Raw genomic sequence first — 26,062 nt, forward strand, 5'->3', positions numbered from 1 at the left:
CTTTACAATTAAAGAAGAGCATGCTTCTTGAATTCGTATCAAGCATCTTCTCAGATCACAATGGCATAAAATTAGAAATCAACTACAATTTCTAACTTCTTGAATTTGAAGAGACTTTGCCTATGTCCCAATTTATTGTCTATCTTTGAAAATGTCCTGTGTTCACTTGAGAGGAATGTGTATTCTGTAGCTTTGGGGTGAAATGTTTTAAAGATGTCAAATAATTTCATTTGATCTAGTGAGTCATATAGGATTTATATTTCTTTACTGATTTTTTGTCTAGAGGATTTATTCAGTGATGTCAATGGGGTATTAAAGTCCCCTACTCTAATTGTATTGCTGTCAATATCTCCCTTGTTACCTTCCAGAAGTTTTTTTATGTATTTGAGTGCTCCTCTATTGGGTGCATATATGTTTACCAGGGTTATATCCTCTTGTTGAATTGCTCCCTTTAGTATTATGAAGTAGCCTTCCTTATCTATTGTGATGGCATTAACCTTAAGGTCTATTTCATAAGATATAAGTATTGCTACCCCCTCTGTTTTCCTTCATGTTCATTTGCCTGAAAAATGTTTTCCATCCCTTCACTTTCAGTCTGTGTGATCCCTTGTTCTGAGGTGAGTCTTGTAGACAGCATATATATGGGTCACGTTTTCTTATCCATTCAGCCACCCTATGTCTTTTGATTGGAGCACTTAATCCATTTATGTTTACGGTTGTTTTTGATAAGTACTTATTTGTAGCCATTTTTATTCTTTATGCCTGTGTTCCTTCTTCCCTTTCTATTTCTTCTTTTTACAACAGTCCCTTTTGCATGTCTGTATTGCTGGCTTGCTGGTAATCAACTCCCTCAGCCTATTTTTGTCTGTGAAGCTCCTTATATCCTCTTCAATTTGGAATGATAGCCTTGCTGGATAGAGTATTCTTGGATTCAGTCCCTTTCTTTGCATCATTTTGTATGCTTCATTCCATCCCCTTCTGGCCTGATGTGCTCTTGTGGAGAAATCATTTGATAGTCTAATGGGAGATCCCTTGTCTGTAACTTTCCATCTCTTTCTTGCAGCCCTTAATATTCTCTCTTTGTCTTTAACATTTGCCATTATAATTATGGCATGTCTTAATATAGGACTTTTTGGGTTCATCTTGTTTGGGTCTCTGTGTGCTTGTGTGACTTTTTTTTCCCAAGTTAGGGAAGTTTTCATTTCTTCAAACATGTTTTCTAATCCTTGCTCCTCTTCTTGTCCTTCTGGCACCCCTATTATACAGATTTTGCTTCATTTCACATTGTCCCAAAGTTCACTGAAACTCTCCTCCTTCTTTCTAATTTTTTTCTCCAGTTGCTCTTCAGATTGGGTATTATTTTTCTATCCTTTCTTTTAACTCACTGATTCGGTCCTCTGCTTCTTCTTCTCTACTGTTGAAACCTTCCATTGTGTTCTTTATTGCAGCTATGTCATTCTTTATTTCCTCTTGATTCTTACACATGTTGGCAAATTTCTCATCCAGCCTTTTGAGCATCCTTATAATCGTTACTCTGAATTCTTTCTCTAACAAATAGCTTGCCTCCATTTCATTTCACTCCTTTTCTGGTGATTCCTCATTCTTTTCCTTTGGGTATTGTTTCTTTGTTTCCCCATTTTTACTGTCTCTTTTGTATTAGTTTCTATGATATGTGAGTTGCAATCCCATTCTGGCCCTGGGCAACCTGCTTGAGGTCTGAGAAGTTAAAGCCCTAGCAGTCCAATGTTCTGTGATTTCTTAGCCCAGAATCCAGGTCTGACTTAAGTCTCATGCCTTTGTCTCTGCTCTGAGTTGTATTCCTTTCCCCTATGGATCCAGCTCCTCAGTTTTCCACTGCAGGTGCTCGGGTGGGCGGGGACATGTGCATATTTCCTCTGGTGTGTGATTCCAGCAGGGTCCTGGAGCACGGGATCTGGGCACTTGGGGTCCTGGTATGTGGGGTCCTGAAGCATTGTGTCCAGCCACATGGGAACTAGGTGTGCGGGGGTCCTGGAAGCATCGATTCTAGACACTGTGACTGGGTGTGCTTGGTCCTGGTATGCAGGGTCTCTGAAGCTCCAGTTCTGGTACAAGGACCTGGATCACAGTGTCTGTGGCCACAGTGTCCTGTCATGCTGGGTCCTGGCACACAGGGTGCTGGCACAGCGATCAGGTGCTGTCACGTGGGGGTTCCTGATGCGCCAGGTCCTGGTGTATGGCAACTGGGTGCACGGGGTCCTGATGGTGGGGAGGTGCAACATGGGAAGTCTCTCTGGCCTGCAATCACTACTGGGAGCCAGCAGCAAGGTAGGGGCCCCTCACTGCAGGGGTGGCAGGCAAGCAGCTCACTGCGCAGGTGCTTGGTGGTGGCAGGGGACAGTGTGGGTGTTGGTGTTGCTGCACTTCTGGCCTCTGTTGCACTCCCTTCAAGGTGGCATGGGCTCCGGGCTCAATCCTCCCCAGCCTGGGAGTGCCCCCTGCAATAGCAAGGGGTCCGTGTCCAGGAGAGCCCTTTCCGCCAGCCCCTGAGACTCCTGTGAGATCTAATGTCCCTCACTCACCCACACACAACACACACGTACACACACGCCCCTCTCACTCCTTTACTCACACGCTCTCCCTTACTGCTGTCCTGCTGGCCACCATGTTCAATTCCAGGAATTATTTTTATTATTTGTATTAAAGCTTAATAAAGAAACAATAACAAACCAATACTAAAAATGGGTATCCTTAAAGAATATAAGAACGTGTGAAGGGGGAAATCATGTTTCAGGAATATAAATAATTTATTAAATAAAGATACTGATTAATTCCTATTTCTCTATATAAGACAATAAACATTTTAAACCAAATTTAGACATTCAAATAAAAATAAATTGCACAACTTGAGTTCCTGATTATACATAGAGATTAGGGACCCAGAATATAACAGATGAAAAGCTTGGGACAGGCAACAAAAGTGTGCTTTATGTTGTAGATTACATGACCACACTGGTAACTTATTTTACATTGGAAACTGTCTTAATTTGGTTTCCCCCAGAAGCAGACCTTCAGACAAGGGTTTCTGTGTAATTAATTGATTTGTTAAGTGAAAAACGCATTTGAGGCAGAGTGGAGAAATGCAGCCAATAAAAGGTGCATTTATCTAGCAAATTACTATGGGTGAAAGGGGCTTAATCTCAGGTGAAATTAGTGTAAACTAATTACTGAAGCTGGTGCAGAACCAGATGCCAGAATCATCTCACTGGTGGAGCAGGTATCTCTGCACCAGCTCGTCAGTTACTGTATGAGGCTGCTGAGGGGAAAGGGATAATCCCCTGGCTCTCTGACCTGATCTCCCCACCACCACCCCACCCCCAAAGGCAAAGGGGGTTCTAGAAATCAGAGAAGACCCTGAGCTAAGGAAAATCAGGTGCTGGCAGTTAGAAGTCTTGAGCAAGCATGCTTTGACATGGTAAGAGGAAAAGCATGGGCAGGGCACCCGTAGTGTCTATTGACAGTGACTGACAACAGTCACAGCATTTTTAAGTCTGTTTGTGATTTTAGAGCCCAGAGAACTCTACCTCAACACCTTTTAGTGGCCATGAGCCAGCTTCTGCTGGGAAGCTCTGGTGAGAGAAAGATCGCTACTTTGAGAAGTAACCACTGCCTTTATGGGCAACTCTCTTCCCTTCTCTTTCCCTTAGAAAAGTTTGTCCTAATTAGAAGCTTTTATAATTTCTAACATCTCCAAGTATAAAAGAGAATAAAATGTACATATAAACATATATACACATGTGTTTGTGCATATGTGTACTTCTTTCTCTTAAAATATTTGATGAGAGCTCTTATTTTCTATCTTCTCCCCAAATCTCTTCTCACACTAAAAACAGTCTTAGTTCTGTTTGGTCTTGGCTCTTTACTTTCCTCTCCCTATCTGGGCATCACATGCTCCAAATTAAAGGTCCTTCTGTTATAAGATTGTAGTTTAAGTCCACAGCTTGTTTGCAAAAGCCCTGTGCCTTATGTTTTTCTTTTTATAAGAAAACTAACTAAACAAACTAATGTTTTGTTGTGTGTATATAATAAAATATTTTAGAGCATCTTTAAAATCATCATTCGGGGGACATTTGGGAGTTTGACACTTCTGGAGAAGAAAAGGATTAGTGAGAGTGACTGCCCTCATTACAATAAATGTCCAACATTTAACACCAAATAGGTAGTACTGTTCTCTCCATGTCACTGAATTCTCGGTAACATGATAACTGGGAGAGGAATTTCCAGCTGACATGAAATCTAGTTAAAAAGGGAGACCAAGCCCTGGCTGGTGTGGCTCAGTTGGTTGAGCATCATCCCATGCATGGAGAGGTTGCTGGTTGTGTTCCCAGTCAGGGCACATGCCTGGGTTGCTGGTTCCATCCCTAGTAAGGAGGGTGCAGGAGGCAGGTGATCAGTGTTTCTCTCCTGTTGATCTCTCTCTCTCTCTCTCTCTCTCTCTCTCTCTCTCTCTCTCTCTGTCAAATCAATAAAAACATATTTTTAAAAAGGGAGGGAGACCCAAATTATTCATATTGTAATCATGTGCCATTGCAGGCCTTCAGCTTGACGGCAGTGCTCAATATAACAATCACAGCTTCATAATAATAGTTTCAGGTAATACATATCAGCTCTATTCTCAAAAGAAACCTGAATACTGTATGAATCATTGATACACAAAGGATTAATATGAAATCTGATTGTGGATTGAAGACCAAACTTTATTCATTTTCAAGTCTCAAATTGATCATAATGTACTAGTGTTTATGACATTTATATTCTCATTAGCTTCTTTATTCATCCGATCAATATTTAATAGGATCTAGTCTCTCTTTAAAAAAGTCCTTGTTCTCCCAACCAAATATTACCATCTTTCCTTAAAACCCACACCGCTTCCTTTACTTTGCCTTCTATTGCAGTTATAATAAGCATCCTTGTAACAGCAGCACTGACTTACTTATCTTTATAATCCTTAAATTTTCTAACTGTAAACATATACATAAGAGACATTTACTGACCTACCTTTATGTAAAGGTCGTGGGTTTATTTTTCTCTAATTTTAATAAGTAAATAAAGGTTTAAAAGTCCCAGTCCCATTCATAAAAATGGATTATGCCATAATTTGTTAATAAAACAATTGCAGTGATGCCATCTAGCATTTACCTTATTGATGTACATAAGCCTGATTTTAGAACTAAATCTATCCAACACTATGGCTATTTCCTAAAAATAAACAAGAAACAGTGAGTGAAGGAATCAATTAATCACTTTTCCTAAGTGTTTTATTCTTGTAAAGATGGGTTCTTTTGAAAGCATATGATCAGAATAACCTGTATGTCCTTCTTAACCCATCCTAATTTAGAACTCTACTCCAGGCACTCAATCGTTATTCTTTGTCTAGTTTCAAACTGTTTCTTTTAAGAAGATAAATAATAAAAGTGCAGATTTTTCACTCCTACATTTCTCTGTCTTTATAAAAGGCCATAATTAATTTTTGCAGCTAGTCGTCACCGTAGGCATTATTTTCCCTTGACAACTCAGCCAAAACACTTGAATGAAGGTAGTGCTGTTTTATGTTCATGTCATTCACCTCAAGCTGTTTCTTTCCCCTCTTCATAAAGAATAACATCAGAGACACAGGTTTGGACTACATCCAAATTCAAGTCACTCAGATTTGATTTTTTTTTTTTTACATAAAATAGTCTTAACTTTGGTTGAGATAATGAAAGATGTAAAACAACACTAATGACACTTTCAACTTTACCCAATCATATTTTTACTTAAATAATTGACATTCTAGGTATAGGGTTCTTTACTATGGAGTATAAATTGGTGTGTTTTTTTTTTTTCACCAAGAAACTTTCATCAAGTGGTGGATAGTTGGCAGAAGGACCATGATCTTGCATTAAACTATGACCACCCCAGGTAAGGGTGGTGAGTGTTCAAGCAATGAGGTCTTTGCAACAATGTATGCAGCACATTTGTTTTTTTCCCAGCCTGGAGCTGGATCAGCAGAAATGGTATTCTTTCTAGCATCACCGGCCAGGTTAATAAATCTGCAGATCACTGCTCCCTGGGGCCCTCAGTTCCCAGAATGCGGATGCATATCAAGCTCTACAAGGCCTTTGCTACCAGGATTCTTGTCACTTTTGGTTCTTTGTGGTTTCTCTAAGTCCTCATCCCTTGAAAATGTATTACATAACTTTTAATTTATTATAGTTCTTTGCCAGGCAATTTAGAACTGGTAATGATTTCTTTACAAAGATACCCAGTGCAGAATTTCCACTGGTTTCACATTTATAAGTATTACACTTTAAAGTGAATTTAAACAAAAGCAGAGATAATATATTGACTTGAGGTCACACAGAATTCATAAGCTAAGGGTGTTGAGAAAGAAGAGACAGGATTTGCCTGGGAGCTTAGAGAGTGCAAAAAGGCTTAAATAGCCACAACAGAGAAAGTTATGATGAATCAGTAAGATCACTTGGATGGCCAAGTGGCAATAATCCCTGCTCATGTCAAATAGTAGGAATTTCTAGTAAACGGAGTGGAATGCAGTTTCCCGGGTGAGTACCAACCATCATGTCTTGATAATTGTCTTTTGCATAAGCTGTATCTGAGATGGCCCCACAATAAGAGAGCTTCGGGCTACTCTGCCCATGATAAATCACTCAGTTTTGGGCGACCCATTATAATAACTAATTAAGCTGTTTCTTTACTGAACTTTCTTTATAATCTCATCTATTTATTGCATCTTTATGGTGAGATTGTCAAGGGAAATTCGTTTTAGGTAAATTGTGGACAAGATAAATCTGACATACAGAACATGTAAAAATGCTGTGTAAAGCATTTCAAATGCACAGCTGAGCTTCCAAGAAAGTAAAGAAAACAAAACCTTCAGGGGCCAAGAATAAAAGATGACTGCACCAAAGGAAGTTTCCAGATTGGGTAGCCTGACTGGGAATTTAATGCTCACCCAAGAACAGGAACTGTGGACTCAGTCAAGGCAATAAATTATATCTAAGATCTCATAGTTAGCCAGACTATTGAAGGGTAACACCCCAATAAAAGAATAGAAACTTATTATCTATACAAGGAGTCAACTAAGTGTTTTCTGTCTTGGCCTGGGCTTAGTGTGGTGAGGGACATATAGTCTATGAGAGTTTGACATCACAGTCTTCTTCAGACAGCTTGTATTTAGAATTTATACACACAAATAAAAATGGATAAATTATTCTAAAAGTGGCCCTACTTCCCTGACTAGTATGGTTCAGTTGGTTGAACATCGTCCCGTGCACTGAAAGGCCACCAGCTCCATTCCCAGTCAGAGCACATGCCCAGGTTGCAGGCTCCATCCTTGGTCAGGGGGCATGCAGGAGGCAGCCAGTTGATGCTTCTCTCTCACATCGATGTTTCTTTCTATCTCCATCCCCCTTCCTTTCTCTCTCTCTAAAATCAGTAAAAACATATATTTTTTAAGAAGTGGCCTAGTTGGTAACAAATACCAACATTGCAGTATCTGTTAGAAGCAAACACACACAAAAAAAATATTTGAAGGAATTTTAAGGGATATTGGTTGAGAATTTCCCTGAATTGTTGAAGGGCAATCCTCATAGTCAGGAAGCACAACAAATCCTGAACAATGTAAACAAAAAGTAAACATTTAAACTCATTGTAGTGAAAATACAGAAACTTAAAGACAAAGAAGAGGTCTTAGGTGTAGCCAAAAGAAAAGATGAAATAAGCAGTGATTCCATTTCACCGATAGCCATGTGCACAAAACTGTTTCCCAGCACAATTCCTAGGATTTAAATAGGGTTTTCCGTATTTCATACACAAGTCACTAATTTACAAAGAAATGTTTTTAGAGGATATTAAAATGCTAAAAACATTTAAATAGGGTTTTCCTGTATTTTATACACAAGTCACTAATTTACAAAGGAATTATTTTTAGAGGATAATAAAAATGCTAAAAACAACTTACTTTTTTAATTATGAAAGTACATGAAAATCTTATATTACTTTGTTACATTTGACCAATGAGGTTACAAAGCTGCTCACTATTAACTGTCATTAAATTTTCTCTTGAAGGAATTTTTCAGTTTTAAAATAAGAGTTTATATTTTTAGTGCAGAAATTGTTGTACTTTTAAAATAATCCTATTATTTATTTTTCTTAAAAATGTCTGTGTCTCTAATTTCCTAAAACTTCCTAAAAAACATTCTTAGGTTAAAAAAATGAATCTAGGAGAGAGAAAGTACCTTGATGATGTCCTCTCTTTATTTTCTTTATTGTAATAAAATACTGCTATACCCATATGCAAGTGAGAATTAACTTTTGTGGTATTAGAGGTATCTGAAAACAGAAATTGACCTTAGAAATATATTGTTCGCCCCTCACAACAGTAATCCAATCTACTCAGAAAATGATTCTTACCAGTTGAAGACATCTAACAATTTATTGTGCATTTGTATAAATTATCAGTAAATTAAGTAAATCTAAATTTTTTGGAACAAAATCATTTTAAGCTTCTTATGTTAGTATATATTTTATAGAAATACTAGTGGCCTGGTGCACATATTCATGCACATTGAAAGGAAATTACTTAGGAGAAATATTTTTTTTTTTTTTTTTTTTTATTTTAATTAAATCTTTATTGTTCAGATTATTACATTTGTTCCTCTTTTTTTTCCCCCCATAACTCCCCTCCTCCCAGTTCCCGCCCCACCCTCCGCCCTCACTCCCCACCCACTGTCCTCATCCATAGGTGCACGATTTTTGTCCAGTCTCTTCCCGCATCTCCCACACCCCTTTCCCCCCCAGGAATAGTCAGTCCATTCCCTTTCTATGTCCCTGATTCTATTATAATCAACAGTTCATTCTGTTCATCAGATTATTTATTCACTTGATTCTTAGATTCACTTGTTGATAGATGCATATTTGTTGTTCATAATTTGTATCTTTACCTTTTTCTTCCTCTTCCCCTTCTTAAAGGATACCTTTCAGCATTTCATATAATCCTGGTTTGGTGGTGATGAACTCCTTTAGCTTTTCCTTATCTGTGAAGCTCTTTATCTGACCTTCAATTCTGAATGATAGCTTTGCTGGATAAAGTAATCTTGGTTGTAGGTTCTTGGTATTCATCACTTTGAATATTTCTTGCCACTCCCTTCTGGCCTGCAAAGTTTCTGTTGAGAAATCAGCTGACAGTCGTATGGGTATTCCCTTGTAGGTAACTGAGTTTCTTTCTCTTGCTGTTTTTAAGATTCTCTCTTTATCTTTTGCTCTTGGCATTTTAATTATGATGTGTCTTGGTGTGGTCCTCTTTGGATTCCTTTTGTTTGGGGTTCTCCGCGCTTCTTGGACCTGTAAGTCCATTTCTTTCACCAGGTGGGGGAAGTTTTCTGTCATTATTTCTTCAAATAGGTTTTCAATATCTTGCTCTCTCTCATCTTCTGGCACCCCTATAATTCTGATGTTGGTACGCTTGAAGCTGTCCCAGAGGCTCCTTACACTATCCTCGCATTTTTGGATTCTTTTTTCATTTTGCTTTTCCGGTTGGGTGTTTTTTGCTTCCTCGCATTTCAAATCATTGACTTGATTCTTGCGCTCCTCTGGTCTGCTGTCGGGAGTCTGTATAATATTCGTTATTTCAGTCCGTGTATGCTTAATTTCTAGTTGGTTCCCCAATATAAGATCGAGGGTCTTATTAGTTTTCTTGTAGATCTCATTAAGTTTATCGACGGCTTCTAAACAGTTCTTGAGAGACCTTAAAAGTGTGGTTCTGAACTCTATATCTTCCATTGACAATTTTGTCCTGTTTCTTTGTCTCCGCATTTTGTTATGCTTCCTTGGTGCACCCCCTAGTGGTCTTTGTTCACAGTCTTATAGTTAAATCTTGATTGTTGTAGCTAATTCCAGGGAGGGTTTGACCTCCAGGCCAAGTGGCTATGAGAATCAGCTGTGTCAGCAGTGAGAGAACTTCTGTCCTCTAGGGAGGTGCTAATCTGGCGTTTGCCTGAGGCTATCCGGCAAATGCCTGTGTGCAGGGCTTGGGCGGGGCGGGTCGCACAGGATCAACAGGGTGGGCCGGAGAGAGCAGTTATGGCGGCTCTCAGTCCTGTCCCCAGGGGCTCTGCCTCTCTGAGTCCCAGCACCCGCTGCAAAGCTCGGAGAGAAAGCTGCACTCGCTCTGACCGAAGCCAGACAGTCCCGCTTCTCCCATTTGAGTCAGGGTCCCTAAAGACTCGCCTGTATCTGGAGCTCAGAGTCTGCGACTCCCTCCCGATTGAAAACGCCAACCGCACCCTCCGCCGCCAGCCCGCTCCGCGCACTCCGCACCTCAGAATTTGACTTCAGCACTGCGCCTCCTCTGAGTGTCCGCATGCGTTTCTCTTTCCTCCTAGTTGTAGGACTTCCACTCAGGCAGCGTTCCTGTGGTTCTGGGTGATGTCCCTTCCGTTTTTTGGTTTCACTTTTGAAGTAGTTGTTCAAAGCAGCAAACTCCGGCGTTAACCTATGCCGCCATCTTGGTTCTCCAGGAGAAATATTTTAATATTGCTATTTGCCCTTTCTCTATAACAGAAGTGTCAGAGATGAAAGAAAATTAGTAAAATGTATATGAAAATAATATATAAATTGATTAATAAATAAACAATAACAACATGATATAACAACAACAAAGACATGATACAAAAACATGATATGAAAACAACAAAAACATGATATAAAAACGACAAAAATATGATATAAAAACAACATTGATAAAAACAATGACTGATAAATTGATTAAACTTATCTAATATCTCCCTGTATGCCACATTAAGAGTAAAAACACTTTGAGTGCTTAACTAATTTCCCTTGTGATGAAGTATTTACAACTTTAAAGACACATGCTCTTTGAACTCGAGAGAAAGCAACATATAACTGACCATGTCCAAAAACGGGTTCAGGTAGGAATATTCCTACTCTGTCTAGAGTTTGTCCTTGTGCTTTATTAATAGTCATCGCAAATGCTGGCATCATGGGAAACTGTCTTCAAATTAATTTAAATGGGAGGCCAGTGTCAGAAGGGGACAAATCAATTCTTGGAATCAGAACAACCTCTCCTTCACAGAGCCTGCTAATACTTCAGCTTCGATTATGTTAGGTCACAATCTTGTGATAATAAATCTAGTACCATTACAAAGACCCCATTTACTATTAATATTTCTCAGTAGCATGATGATTGCACCTACTTTCAATTTTAATTTATGACAAGGCATTCCTGTAGGAGTAATACTATTAAGAAATTCTCTGGGAAAACTTTACTTTTTGGCATCATCCGTTGAATCAATGGAATGATCCCTCAAATTGGTGTGAAAATTTCCGCTTTCTTTCAGCTTCACAATGTCAACAATAACAACCAAATTCATGATCAATAATGACAGGTCAAAACACACACGTGTGATTGGTGCTGGCGAGAGCTTTATATGTGTCACACATGCGCGAGTCAATGTTTATTTTTAAATTGCCAGTGTATGTCATAGGTACCGAACAGTCGGTCGGTTGGTTGGATGGATGGATGGTCGGACAGATGGACAGTAACTTAACCTTTTATAAATATGTAAACTATTCATTTGGATAATTCACTCTCATAAGGAAAATGGTGTCATTTTCTCATCAGCTTCTATAAGGAATTATGCTAAAAAGGTTAAAATTCTACTGTTAAAAATATAATCATTCAGTAAAATTTAATTGGTTTCTCTTATTTCCTTATATCTTCACAGATTGTGAGTGTTGGAAAGCATGTTAAAGGCTACCATTATATCATCGCAAACTTGGTAAGAACTCTTTATTTTCTTTGCATTTATAGAGTAGAAATTTTTCATAAGAATTTCAGCATACTACTATACATGGTGTATGGAGAATTTCTCAAGCATTCAAGATTATTTTAACTATGCCTCAAAATAATGTTCCAATAAATGATTACAATATATTACTTACTAATTAGTTGAATAATTGTTAGTATATTACTAAGTTTTTATTACACAGGATTCTATTTTTACTTCAAAGATCATTATATTTCTAATGTAGAATTCAATGTATTTGATGCTGATTAGCTTGCTATCTGCCAAAGTGACCTTTAAAGATAATTACAATGATTGCTTTACTATGCTATCACTCCACATTAAATAATGGCCTTTTCTCTGTATCAATGATAAATGCCTCTCTATGAATAAAGGTTGCCAGAGATCAACATGGCTGCCTACAGGACAGCAGGGAGAGAGAAAGTGTGGCGGAGGAAAGGAGTGAGAGGAGCGAGTGCGGACATGTGTGGTGTGAGTGTGGATGAGTGAGAGGCAGTTAGATAACACAGGAGTCCCGGGGACTGGCAGGTCTAGCTCTCCTAGATGGGGAGGCCCTGCTGCCACCGCAGGCACTCCTAGGCCCGCACAGCTTTGGCACAGAACCCACACCATCTTGAAGGGGGAGTAGCAGAGGGCAGGATCACAGCAACATCAATCCCCGGACTGGCCTCTGACACTGCCATGAACCAATGCAGGGCAGTTGCTTGCTAGCCATAACCCGTGTGGGACCACCACCATACCTTTGCAGGGAGTAACATGGTACCCACACCGTGGGCTTCCAGATATCTGCAGTGAGTGCACACCAGAGAGACCTCCCAAGCTGCGCCTCCTCACTGGAGCCCAGACCCAGCATCCCAGGATCCCGCACTTTAGGTCTCCAGCTGAACCCCTGCCCTGTCCCATTCCCAGTCCCAGTACAAAGCTGCAGTCCAGCACACCCTCCACCCTGGCCCAGGAGAGAGCCCTCAGTTGGTGCATGCTCAACCCGAGGCCCAGGACAGAGCTTCCGGTACGACCGATGCACCCAGCCACAGGTCACAGGACCACGCTAAAGGTGCAAAGGAAGAGGGATCTAGGGTGCCATCAGGCCTTGGGTGTTGGGGCCACACAGTGACCTGCATGCCAGAGGGCTCTGGGCCCTCACAGGGAGTCACACACCACAGGAACTGTGCAGGTGCCCCTGCCAACCCCAAATATTTGAAGCAGAAACTTAGGGACCAGAGCCATGGGAGAGTGGGATATAATTCAGAGCAGAGACAAAAATGTATGAAACTCAAGGCAGACCCTGCCTCTCGGCTAGCAAGTCCTGAATCATTGGACCACTAGGAGCTTTAACCTCTCGGACCCCAAGCAGAGTTCCCAGAGCCAGAAAGAGACAGCGAAAATGGGGAGAAAAAGAAACAATCAACAAAGAAAAGGAAATGAAGAATTGCCAGAAAAGGAATGAAATGAAATGGAGGCAAGCTATTTGTCAAAGAAAGAATTCAGAGTAATGGTTATATGAATGCTCAAAAGTCTGGATGAGAAATTCACCATGTGTAAGAAACAAGAGAAGATGAAGAATGACATAGCTGCAATGAAGAACACAATGGAAGGTTTCAATAGTAGAGTAGAAGAAGCAGAGGACTGAATCAGTGAGTTAAAAGACAGAATAGAAAAATAACACCCAATCTGAACAGCAATTGGACAAAAACATTAGAAAGAAGGAGAGTTTAAGGGAGCTTTGGGACAACATGAAATGAAGTAACAGCCATATAATAGAGGTGCCAGAAGGACAAGAAGAGGAGCAAGGATTAGAAAACCTGTTTGAAGAAATAATGACAGAAAACTTCCCTAACTTGTGGAAGAAAAAGGTCACACAAGCACAGAGGGTCCCAAACAAGATGAACCCAAAAAGACCCACACCAAAAAACATCATAATTATAATGGCAAATGTTAAAGACAAAGAGAGAATCTTAAGGGCTGAAAGAGAGAGACAGAAAGTTACCTACAAGGGATCTCCCTTAGACTATCAAATTATTTCTCCACTGAAACACATCAGGCCAGAAGGGAATGGAATGAAGTATACAAAGTGATACAAAGAAAGAGACTGAATCCAAGAATACTCTATCCAGCAAGGCTATCATTCCAAATTGAAGAGGAAATCAGGAGCTTCACAGACAAAAAAAAGGCTAAAGAAGTTTATTACAAGCAAGTCAGCAATGCCGACATGCAAAGGGGACTGTTGTAAAAAGAAGAAATAGAAGGAACAGGCATAAAGAATAAAAATGGCTACAAATAAGTACTTATCAGTAATAACCTTAAACGTAAATGGTTTAAATGCTCCAATCAAAGACATAGGGTGGCTGAATGGATAAGAAAGCATGACCCATATATACTAGTATGCTGTCTACAAGAGACCCACCTCAGAACAAGGGACCATACAGACTGACAGTGAAGGGATGGGGAAAAAAAATTTCAGGTAGAAAGAAATGAAAGAAAAGATGGGGTACCGATACTTATATCTGACAAAATAGACCTCAAGGTGAAGGCCATAAAAAGAGATTAGGAAGGCTACTTCATAATACTAAAGGGATCAATAAAACCAGAGGATATAATTCTAGCAATATGCACCCAATACAGGAGCACCCAAATACATAAAAAAGCTTCTGGAGGGTATCAAGGGAGAGATCGACAGCAATACAATAATAGTAGGGGACTTTAATACTCCATTGACATCAAAAGATAAATTCTCTAGACAAAAAGAATCAGCAAAGAGACAGCAATCATTAACTCACTAGATGAGATGGAACTAACTGACATCTTCAGAACATTTCACTCTAAAGCTACAGAATGTACATTCTTCTCAAGTGCACACGGGACATTTAAAAAAATAGGAGACATATTGGGACACAGGCAAATCCTCTTCAAATTCAAGAAGATTGAAATCATATCAAGCATCTTCTAAGAGCACAGTGGCATAAAATTAGAAATCAACTAAAAAAACAATTTCAAAAAAATCAAGCACTTGGAAGCTAAATAGCGTGCTATTAAACAATAGGTTACCAAAGACATCAAAGAAGAAATAAAAAACATCCTGGAAACAAATGACAATGAAAACACAACAATCCAAATCCTATGGGACACAGTGAAAGCAGTCCTGAGAGGGAAGTTCATAGCTCTACAACTCTACCTCAAAAACAAAACAACAACGAAAAACAACTGGTAATAAATTATCTAATCCTACAACTTAAAGAATTAGAAAGAAGGCAACAAGAAAAGCCCAGAGTAAGCAAAAGGGAGGAAATAATAAAGATCAGAGTGGAAATAAATGACATAGAGACCAAAAAAAAAAAATACAAAAGGTCAATAAAACCAAGAACTGGTTCTTTGAAAGGATAAACAAGATTGATGAACCTCTAGCCTGGCTCACCATGATGCAAAGGGTAAGGACCAAAAAAAACCAAATCAGAAATGAAAGACGCAAGTAACAACCAAACCCACAGAAATACAAAGGATTGTAAAAAAAAAAAAAAGTACAAACAATTCTATTCCAACAAACTGGACAACCTAGATGAGATGGATATTCCTAGAAAAACACTTCCAATACTCAATCAGGAAAAATCAGAAAACCTGAATAGGCCAATAACAACTGATGAAATTGGAGCAGTAATCAAAAAACTTACAGCAAACAAAAAACCTGGTCCAGATGGCTTCACAGGGGAGTTTTACCAAACATTCAAAGAAGAACTAAAACCTATCCTCCTCAGACTATTCCAAAAAATTCAAGAGGAAGGAACACTTCCAAGCTCTTTCTATGAAGCCAGCATTACCCTAACCCCAAAACCAGATAAAGACACTACAAAGAAAGAGAATTACAGCCAATATCCCTGATGAACATAGATGCTAAAATCCTCAACAAAATTCTAGCAAATCAGATCCAGCATTACATTAGAAAGATTATACACTGACAAAGTGGGATTTATTCCAGGGATGCAAGGATGGTGAAATATCCACAAATCAATAAATGTGATACATCACATAAACACATTGAGAAATAAAAATCACATAATCATATCAATTGATGCAAAAAAAGCATTTGACAAATTCCAACACCCTTGATAAAAACTCTCAGCAAAGTGAGATTAGAGGGCTCATACCTCAAGATAATAAAAGCCTTATATGACAAACCTACAGCCAACATCATACTCAATGGGCAAAAACTAAACTCGTTTCCCCTAAGAACAGGAACAAGACAGGGATGTTCACTTTCACCACTCCCGTTTGACATAGTACTGGAATTGCTAGTCATAGTGATCAAACAAGAAGAAGTAAAAGGCATCCAAATTGGAAAAGAAGAGGTAAAACTGTCCTTATGCGCAGATGACATGATATTGTACATAGAAAACCCCAAAGACTCCATCAAAAAGCTACTAGACTTAATAAATGAATTTGTCAATGTAGCAGGATACTAAATTAATACCCAGAAATCTATGGCTTTTTTATACATCAATAATGAACTCATAGAAAGAGAAACTAAAAAAAACAATTCCATTTTACATTACACCAAAAAAATTAAGATACCTAGGAATAAACTTAACTAAGGATAAAAGACCTGTACTTGGAAAACTATAGGACATTGAAAAAAAAAAAGAGATAGAGGAAGACATAAACAAATGGAAGAACATACCGTGTTCATGGATTGGTAGAATCAACATCATTAAAATGTCCATACTACCCAAAGAAATCTATAGATTCAAAGCAATCCCCATTAAAATAGCAATAGTATATTTCACACTCTTGGAACAAACTCTCCAAAAATTCATCTGGAATAAAAAAAAGACCCCAAATAGCCACAACAATCTTGAGAAAGAACAACAAAGTTCGAGGGACCACAATACCAGATATCAAGTTATATTACAAAGCCACTGTTCTCAAAACGGCATGGTACTGGCACAAGAACAGACACATGGAACAGAACAGAGAGCCCAGATATCGACCCAAGATATTATGCTCAATTAATATTTGACAAAGGAGGCAAGAGCATACAATGAATTCAAGACAGTCTCAACAATAAATGATGTTGGGAAAATTGGACAGATACATGCAAAAAAAATGAAACCTGACCACCAACTTACACCATACACAAAAATAAAGTCAAAATTTATAGAAGACTTAAACAGAAGATGGAAAACCATAAAAATCTTAGAAGATTCCACAGGCAGCCAAATCTTAGATATAGCTCATAGAATTGTTTACTGACACATTTCCTAGGACAATAGAAAGGAAGGAGAAAATAAATAAATGGGACTACATCAAAATAAAAGGCTTCTGCTCAGCCAAAGAAACCATCAACAAAACAAAAAGAAAGCCTCCTGCATGGGAGAACATATTTGCCAATGTGACATCCAATAAGGGTTAAACCTCCAAAACTTATGGGGAACTCATACAACTTAACAAAAGGAAGATAAACAATCCAATAAAAAAAAAAACAAAAAAAAACGGGCAAAGGACCTAAATAGACACTTTTTGAAAAAGGATATACAGAAGGCCAAGAGACAAATGAAAAAATGTTTAAGCACTAATCATCTGAGAGATGCAAATAAAATGACAATGAGGTATCATCTCACACCTGTCAGAATGGCTTTCATTAACAAATCAACAAATGACAAGTGCTGATGGGATGTGGAGAAAAGGGAACTGCTGGTGGGAATGCAGACTGGTTCAGCCACTGTGGAAAACAGTATAAGTTTCCTCAAAAAATTAAAAATGGAACTCCCATTTGACCCAGTAATCCCACTCCTAGGAATATATCCCAAAAAGTCAGAAACACCAATCAGAAAGAGCTTATGCATCCCTGTGTTCATAGCAGCCCAATTTATAATTGCTAAGATTTGGAAACAGCCTTAATGCCCATCAGTAGATGGGTGGACTAGAAAACAGTGGTACATCTACACAATGGAATACTATGCTGCTGTAAAAAGGAAAGACTCTTACCATTTGCAACAGCATGGATGGACCTGGAGAGCATTATGCTAAGCGAAATAAGCCAGTCAGAGAAAGATAAGTATCACATGATTTTACTCATTTGTGGAATATAATGAACAACATAAACTGATAAACAAAAATAGATCCAGAGACAGAGAATTATCACAGACCATCAAAACTCAAGAGGGAAGGCAAGGGAGGGAGAGTGGGTGAGAGGGGCTAAGAGATCAACCTAAAAACTTGAATGCATATAAGCATAACCACTGGACACAGACAATGGCGGGGAGGGGTGAAGGCCAAGGCTGGGGGGCAGAGGCAGGCTGGGAGAGGACAATCGGGAGAAAAGGGAACATATGTAATACTTTCAACAATAAAGAATTTTTTTAAATAAAAATTAATAAATAAGGGATAGTCTAAAATGACCATTCTAAAAATAACACACTAGGTTTTTCTCCCAGGATTTTGTTTGGGGCTTGAATTATAAATACAAGTTGTTATCATTTATGAAATGATAATAAAAAGTGAATGAAAAGAGATTGCCAATACTTAGAGGTATTACAAGAATGATGGGAACTGGCAAACCATGTCCTCTAATTTTAAGAAAAACAAGATTGAAATGGCTATTTGAGAAAGTTTTGTATTGTAACTCAAATTGTTTAAAAATTATGTCAGTTTTTCTCATATTAAATGTAGTTGGTTATTGAATCAGATATACGCATTAGTATAAAATCTTTAATGACCTAAGGCAAGTCTTTTTAAATTCTTGGCAAGTCTCACTTGGTATTTCTTGTTAACTCTGCCGTGTAAGGAATGAACTAGCCATGTGGAGGGATATTCTCCTTTATTGGAGTACCATCTGCCCCGAGGGCTTGGTCTCAAAAGTGGTATATCTTAGAGAAGTTCAGAATGTTTTTCTTCTTTTTCACTTTTCCCACCAATTTCTTTGGTAAGGATATTGTCCTTGAAGAAGGAAAAGAAACAATGGCTGTAAAGAGATCGCAATGTATCCACTATCTTTATCACATATTGAGACAGGAATTTTCTGTGGTTAGTGACCCCAGTTTCATTATGGATTTGAGATATTAAAATGCAGCAATAGACTAAACAGTTACTGTATTGTGTTTCTTGAATAAAGTGTAATTATGCTACTTAAGGGATTATCATGAAGCTACTGAGAAACTTTGACTAATGCTTTTCATTATTTTTAGAAAGCCCAGAGTCTGAATATTCTAATATATTTATAAAAATTCAAATATATGTAAATCTTAAAACTAGTATATTCTCATATTAATCACTGTAAGACGAAAAAAATCTCATGCTTATGAAATGTCTGAATTCACAATGACATTATATAAGGAGATTCTGGCAAAAAGCAGATATTGACATCTATTCTTTTCAAACAATGGAATTCAGAAAAAGAAAATTGACACATTATACATTGTCATGCCAGAAATAAATTTCTGACATTCACAAACCAATACAAAATGGGAAGAATTAATAACTATAACATCCTAATGGGTATCACAGACTGTCTTAAACAGCCCTAATAGATGTAGCATATGAAAGTTATCTGTATAATGACTAATTAACAGTATATGGAGTAGAAAAATATTTTGCTTATATTGGGTAATATAATCATCACTCTGACTAAAAATAACCAAGCTTTACCATATGTAATTGGTATCATTGTAACACATGACTAGGCCAGTAATTTGTACATAGCTACATCATAATATAGATTCTTAATATGAATTCTATTGACTTATTCATTTATCCTTAAGAAACTGACTTTCAAAAGCCGAATGATTTTTGTTTCATTGGGCCAATCAACAGCTATTTCTTGAGAACTATGCCCATAGGATTCCCAAATGTGAAATCAATTAAGTACCAAAAGAAAGACTGTATTAATATTATACTTAATATTGAAAGACTGAGTGATTTTCCCCTAAGATTATTAACAAGACAAGGATGTCCCTCTCATAATTTTTATTGAACATTGTACTAAAGGTTCAAGCAAGGGATGTTAGGCAAGAAAAATAAAAGGCATCCAGGTTGAGAAAGATGGTTTTATATATAGAAAGTCCTAAGAAATCTAATTTCAAAAAACTGAAAACTAATAAATGAGTTTAGCAAGGTTGCAAAATATAAGTCCATATACAAAAATCTCTGTATTTCTATACAGTAGCAACAAACATTCTAAAAGTAAACTTAAGAAAAGAATTATATTTCTAAATTACAATTATAATATCCAATTAATGGGGTTGCTACTTAACCAACTCATCAAGATTGACTTAGTTGGAGGGATAAAGATGGAAACAGAGAAAGCTCCTGAATGTCCTTCATCCCACAGATGCACACACAGAGCAAGTCCTCTGAAAGAAATGCAGAAAGTAGCTGTGTGACTCTTATATTTCAGGCAACTAAGAAAATACCCACATCAAAATGGGTAGGAAAGGCTGAGACACATTCTCTCCATAAACACTATCCCTGGTACAGTGTCATACAATTTTAAGGAAATCCCCAATTCCCAGCTCCTCCATGATGAACAAAGAGTTGGACTGAAAATTTAGCATCCCTGCCACTCAAGAGACAGAACCCCGCCTAAAAAAATGTCTACCTCTGAAAGCCAATGGCACATGTATCCACAAGATCCACAGGACCATAGAAAATAGAAGCCGTTCTAAACGGGTGCATAAGCACTCCATGTGACTGTCCCAACGGGCCTCACCACAGAGGGAGAAAGCAAAAATGCCCACCCCCCAGTATTTTCCTTGAAGAGGATTGACTCTATACTTTGCAACCTGAGTGTCCATCTTCAAGGGTCTAGCTACACACATGTAGGGCCTGGCTGTGATCCTCCATGGCACCGGGGGAGCTGGTAAGCATGTATGCCACTTTCTTTCCTCCAGCTTCCTCTAACTGTACACCAGGTTGCCAACCTGTCTCTAGAAGGAGATTGTGCACATGCCCAGCACCCCATCTTCTGCTTATGCTGCCCAAGGGACAACTGAATCTGATAGCCAACTGAGCTTGCATTCACAAGCCCCACAGGACTGTAGCAAACAGTGAAGCAGTTCTTAACTGGTAGTGCATGAGAGAAATTGCCATGGCTATCCCCCCAGGGCTCGGTGTCGAGGAAACAAGCAAAATGCCCAGTTCCCAATCTTTCCTCAAATGGGTTTGACTGCATACTTTCAAGCTGCTGCCTAAGGGTCAGGCTTATAATCACCTACATCTAGGTGCTCAAAGAAGGCAGCTGGAGCAATCAAGCAGGTTTGAGAGCTTAGACTGCCCTGGTTTGTCCAAAAGGAAGTTCAAAAAACAGTTGTAAAGATGCTTCATGAGGTTAGGAAAGCCACACAAAAACAAAATGAGAATTTCAACAAAGGAATAGAAAATATAAAAAGGTACCATACAGAAATCACAAAGCTGAAGAATACAATAACTGAACTTCAAAGTTCAGTATAGGGTTTAACATCAGACTAGATTAAGGGGAAGAAAAGAGCAGCTAACTTGAAGTCAGAACAGTGGAATTCAATCAGAAAAACAAAAAGAAAACAGAATGAAAAAGACTGAAGATAGTTAAGGGACTTATGATACATGGTCAAATTGATTAATATACACATTATAGAGGTTCCAGAAGGAAAAGAAAAAGATAAAGGGGCAGAAAGCCTGTTCAAAGAAATTATAGTTGAAAATTTTCCTAAGCCAGGGAGAAAAACATGCGTCCAGATCCAACAAGACCAAAAAATACCAAAAAGCTGAATCTAAAGAGACACACACTGAGATGCATTATAATTAAATAAAATAAAAACAAAGAGAGAATCTTAAAATGAGCAAGAGTAAAGCAACTTGTTATGTACAAGGAACCACCACAAGACTGTAAGTGTATTTTTCAGCAAAATCTTACAAGCAAGAAGAAAGTGAGATGATATATGCAAAGGGCTGATAGAGGAAAAACTGCCAACCAAGAATGCTTTACCTGACAAAGATGTCATTCGGAATTGGAGAGAGAGTTTTCCAGACTAACAAAATCTGAGAGTTGATCACCATGAGTGGCCTTACAAGAAATGTTAACATTTCAAGCTGAAATTAAAGGACACAAATTACTAACATGAAAGTGTAAAATCCACTGGTTAAGGTACATATACAGACAAATTCAAAATACTCCAATATACAGAACACCCTGTAGTAATGGTGGTGGGTAAATCACTTCTAATTCTAATATAAAGGTCAAAAGACAAAAGCATTAAAAAGAATTATAACTACAATAGTTTATAAATGGACACACAATATAAAAATATGTAAATTGTAATACCAAAAACGTAAAATGTAGGATGGAATGTTTTAAATTTCAGATAATTTGTATGTGTTCAAAGTTTAGTTGTTACAAGCTTAAGTTAAACTGTTATAACTATAATATGCTTTAGGTAAGTCTCACGGTAACCACAAAGCAAAAACCTAGACTAGAAACAGAAAAGATGAAGTGAAAGGGATCAAAATATCACTATATCAAATCATCAAATCACAAAAGAGGAGAACAAGAGAGAAAGAAAGGAACAAAAGACCTATGAATCAGCTGGAAAAAAATTAAAATGCTAATAGCAAGTCCATCCTACCAATAACATTATATGTAAATGGATCACATCCTCCAATTAAAAGACAGAGTTCCTAATAGGTCAAATAAAGACCCAACTATATGCTGCATACAAAAGACTCCATCAGATTTAAGGGCACACATAGACTGAAAGTGAAGGAGAGGATAAAAGATAGTCCATGCAAATAGAAACAAGGAAAGAAGGAGAATCTATACTTGTATTAGACAAAATTGGCTTTAAGCCAGAACTAACAAGACACAAAGGTCATATAACAATAAAGGGGTCAATTCATCAATAGAATATAACATTTGCAGATATATACCTGATATCAGAGCATCTAAATATATAAAGCAAATATTAACAGATCTGAAATCAGAAAGACAGCAATACAATAGTAGTAGGAAACTCCAATACCCAATTTTCAACAAAGGATAGATAACCTTGTAACGCCAGATGCCCCTGGTGAATGGTTTAGGAAATATTTAAACGAATGTTTAGTGTCAGAATGAGGACTAGAACTCAGTTCCCAAAATTTGCAGACTAACATTTTTCTCAAATGCAATGATCCCAGTTAAGATCCATGAACTTGGAGACATTATTTTACTTTTTTTCTTTATATTTTTTATATTTGTTCAACTTTCATTGAGCATGCCCAAATGCACCACCTGTCTACTTTGACTATCAAAAATACATACTTTAATCAATTTCTTAACAACCTGAATTTTAAACAATGTTAAGAGGGAATCTCTTTCGACTTGACATTCCTTCTGCTCACTGTACCATAGCGTCTCAATGATTTAGATAACCAGTGAGCCTGAAATGCAAACCAGCACACATGTCTTCTGAATTAGATAAATCTGGAAGGATGAGTGTTTAAGTACCTATATCAATAGTCATCAGATTATCTGAAGGTCTATAATTCATTAATTTCCTTCTTGCCCCCCCCCCTTTTTCCCTCAGAGGATGTATGGACTGTAAGTGGAAATTAAAGGCAAAACCAAGTTGAAAGATGATCTTTGCATAGGAGGTCACCAACCATTGTGACATGAGGCTTTGGTGAACAACCCATTTCAACAAAATAATAGGAAGCCTCTCCCGGGTCCTCCCACCGCCATAGGGGAAATTGTTTACTTAGTTACCTAAGCCCCCCCACCCCCACCCCCACCCCATGCAGAATTACAATCTTAATACAACGCCACCCAGAACTTTCAGTTTCACAATATTCTCTGGGTAAAAACTGAAATCTAAATAACCACCAAAATGACTGTTCCCAACAAAACTGTCTCTAGATCCTATCATTTTTCCTATAGAAAATTATTTTAAAATATACAAAATGAAATGCATTGCCTGTACTCAAACAGACAGCGCTAAAATGAACTTAGCCAGCCAGCATTCATTTGGATCACAACTGGGAGGAGTTTACAATCAGATGTGGCAATATTTTGTTCTTTACCGGCAGCGTAGCAGCAGGACGGACCCAGAGAAATGTGGGTTACTGTTCATCAGACTTGACATCAGATGACTTTGCTGAAGGCTGCAGCTTTGCCTACGCGTCTTGCAGCTGTGGGATTATGCTGTGAAAGAAAGCATCTATTGTAGCCACTGTGGGAAGGAAATAAAAATGTCATCATTAGCAGCTAATGCAATATTTAAATCACTGTGGCTTTTAGAAAACTGAAATTATTTGCTGGACTGTGGGTCTGCTCAATATTCTCGTAGAAACAAACAAATGTGTAACTGACATTTTGCTAGCTAGAGATTGATGGGCAGTGTTTGCCCCCATTTCAAAAACATAGATTTGCTTTCTGGTGCCTGGTTTCTTTCCCCGTGAAATGAGAATGTTACTGATGAGCTGTCAAATTAGCTGGCACATAATAGGCATGAAGTAAATATTTGTTGAATGAATGAATGAAGAATAGCCATTATTTACTAAATCCAAACCAGCTATGTTAGCATTCTCATTCTCATTGTACATGTGGGGAAGTTACCACAGTGGGATTTAGAGTTTGGGCTGTGTTCTACAGTATTATTACCGCCCCCCCCCCTTCTCCTAGGGACACTATGGTAAATACCAAAATTAAAAACACACATATTTGTAGAAGAATACACAAGAGCATGGAATTAAAAAGGCAAACTCAAGAGTCACCTTGGCTCCAATACGTATTTGCTGGGTGAGCTTGAATAGTTTTGCTGTAACCCACTGGGCCTCAGTTTTCCTTATTTATAAAATATGACTCATAATAAGATCTACCTCATAACCTTGTTATGAGAGCTAAACTAGATAATCCAGGTGATGTGTCTAGTAAAGTGCCTGATACATAACAAGCCCAGCATTAATATTAGCTATTAGATCACACTCCTGGGGCTTTCCATAGCAACTTTGCTGAGTTGCCAATAGACTGGTTTGTTTCATTTTGGGTAGCCAACAGCAAGGCAACCTCCTTTGTTATTTAAAAAAAAAACACAGACATTTCCAAAAACATGGCTGAGATGCAGTCAGTTGGCGAGGCAACCCCAGGTCTTCCTCTCCTCCCCGATTCCTGCTCCGACTCCTTGTGTACCTGCAAGGTCACTGCTGCATATGTTACTTCCACCAAAAAAAAAAAAAAAAAAAAAGACAAAACACTTTCTCTTAGTTCCCACAACAATTGAGTCAAATTCATATTTTTAAAAGGAACTTTACTAAATCTAAGAGAAAACAAAAAATAGTTCAAATACAGATGTACAAGCGTGTGTGTGTGTGTGTGTGTGTTTTGTTAACTTTTCTCTGAGCTAATATCTTTGGGTTTATTAACTCATTTCCCTAATATGCTCTGTGCCCTCTTCTTGCAATTTTTATTTGTTTTACACTTTGCATTGTGTATGTATTTTTGTAAGGCATTTTAAATACTTATTAGGGACAAAAGGGACCAGGTATAAAACAAGATAGATGATAGATAGATAGATAGATAGATAGATAGATAGATAGATAGATAGAAAGAACTTTTCAGCATTATTGAAACTCAGTTAACTACCTCTGGACCAAAAAGAGGACACCTTCCCCCTCCCAGCATCCTTACTCCACTGGCTGGACACAATCTTTCTTCCTATCATACAGGAGGCCATGAATGGCCTATCTTGCTCTCTTCTCTTCACTACCATTTCCCAGGACTATAAAGATTGTAGAGACTGATGTAATCAAAGCTTTTACCCTTCCTGGCTCGAATTAGCAGCTCTGTCTGCTTTTAGAGCACTTTGTAATTAAACTGAACCACAAAAAGGTATAACCCATCACAGACTCATAGTACCATGATATCTTGATATTATCGTCACATAAGACATTTCTGCTCATCAATCCCAGAGGGCAGTTATGTCTTCAGCAAGAGACTTGTTGATGATACCGTATTCATCTCTTATATCCACCAGCTATGCATCATAAAAGGCACCCAAAGGCATTTAAGAAGTACTTGTTAAATTGAGTTGAACTGAACTGAAAACACGTATGCCCTTTTCTCATGTATTAGATTTTGAGTGACAGAATTTAGCAGCTAAATCGACATAATTGGATCTTGCACCTGTTCCAGTCATTGCTTTATTAGAAATCTAGTTATCGAGAGAGAGATTATGAATTTATTTAGCATTGAAGAGCTGAGA

At 38.0% G+C, this 26,062-nt stretch overlaps 1 protein-coding gene across 6 annotated transcripts in view; it reads left to right on the forward strand.

Annotated features, from left to right (window-relative positions):
- Positions 1 to 26,062, forward strand: part of GRIA4 (glutamate ionotropic receptor AMPA type subunit 4) — a 413,129-nt gene that overhangs the window by 300,611 nt on the left and 86,456 nt on the right. For all 6 annotated transcript variants that reach the window (XM_036324437.1, XM_036324439.1, XM_036324438.1 and 3 more), the window contains one exon: positions 11,784 to 11,837. In XM_036324437.1, coding sequence (XP_036180330.1) covers positions 11,784 to 11,837 — 54 coding nt within the window. The remainder of the gene's footprint in view (positions 1 to 11,783; positions 11,838 to 26,062) is intronic.

This window comes from Myotis myotis, unplaced genomic scaffold, assembly GCF_014108235.1.
Source record: "Myotis myotis isolate mMyoMyo1 unplaced genomic scaffold, mMyoMyo1.p scaffold_m19_p_10, whole genome shotgun sequence".
NCBI classification, from domain to species: Eukaryota; Metazoa; Chordata; class Mammalia; order Chiroptera; family Vespertilionidae; genus Myotis; species Myotis myotis.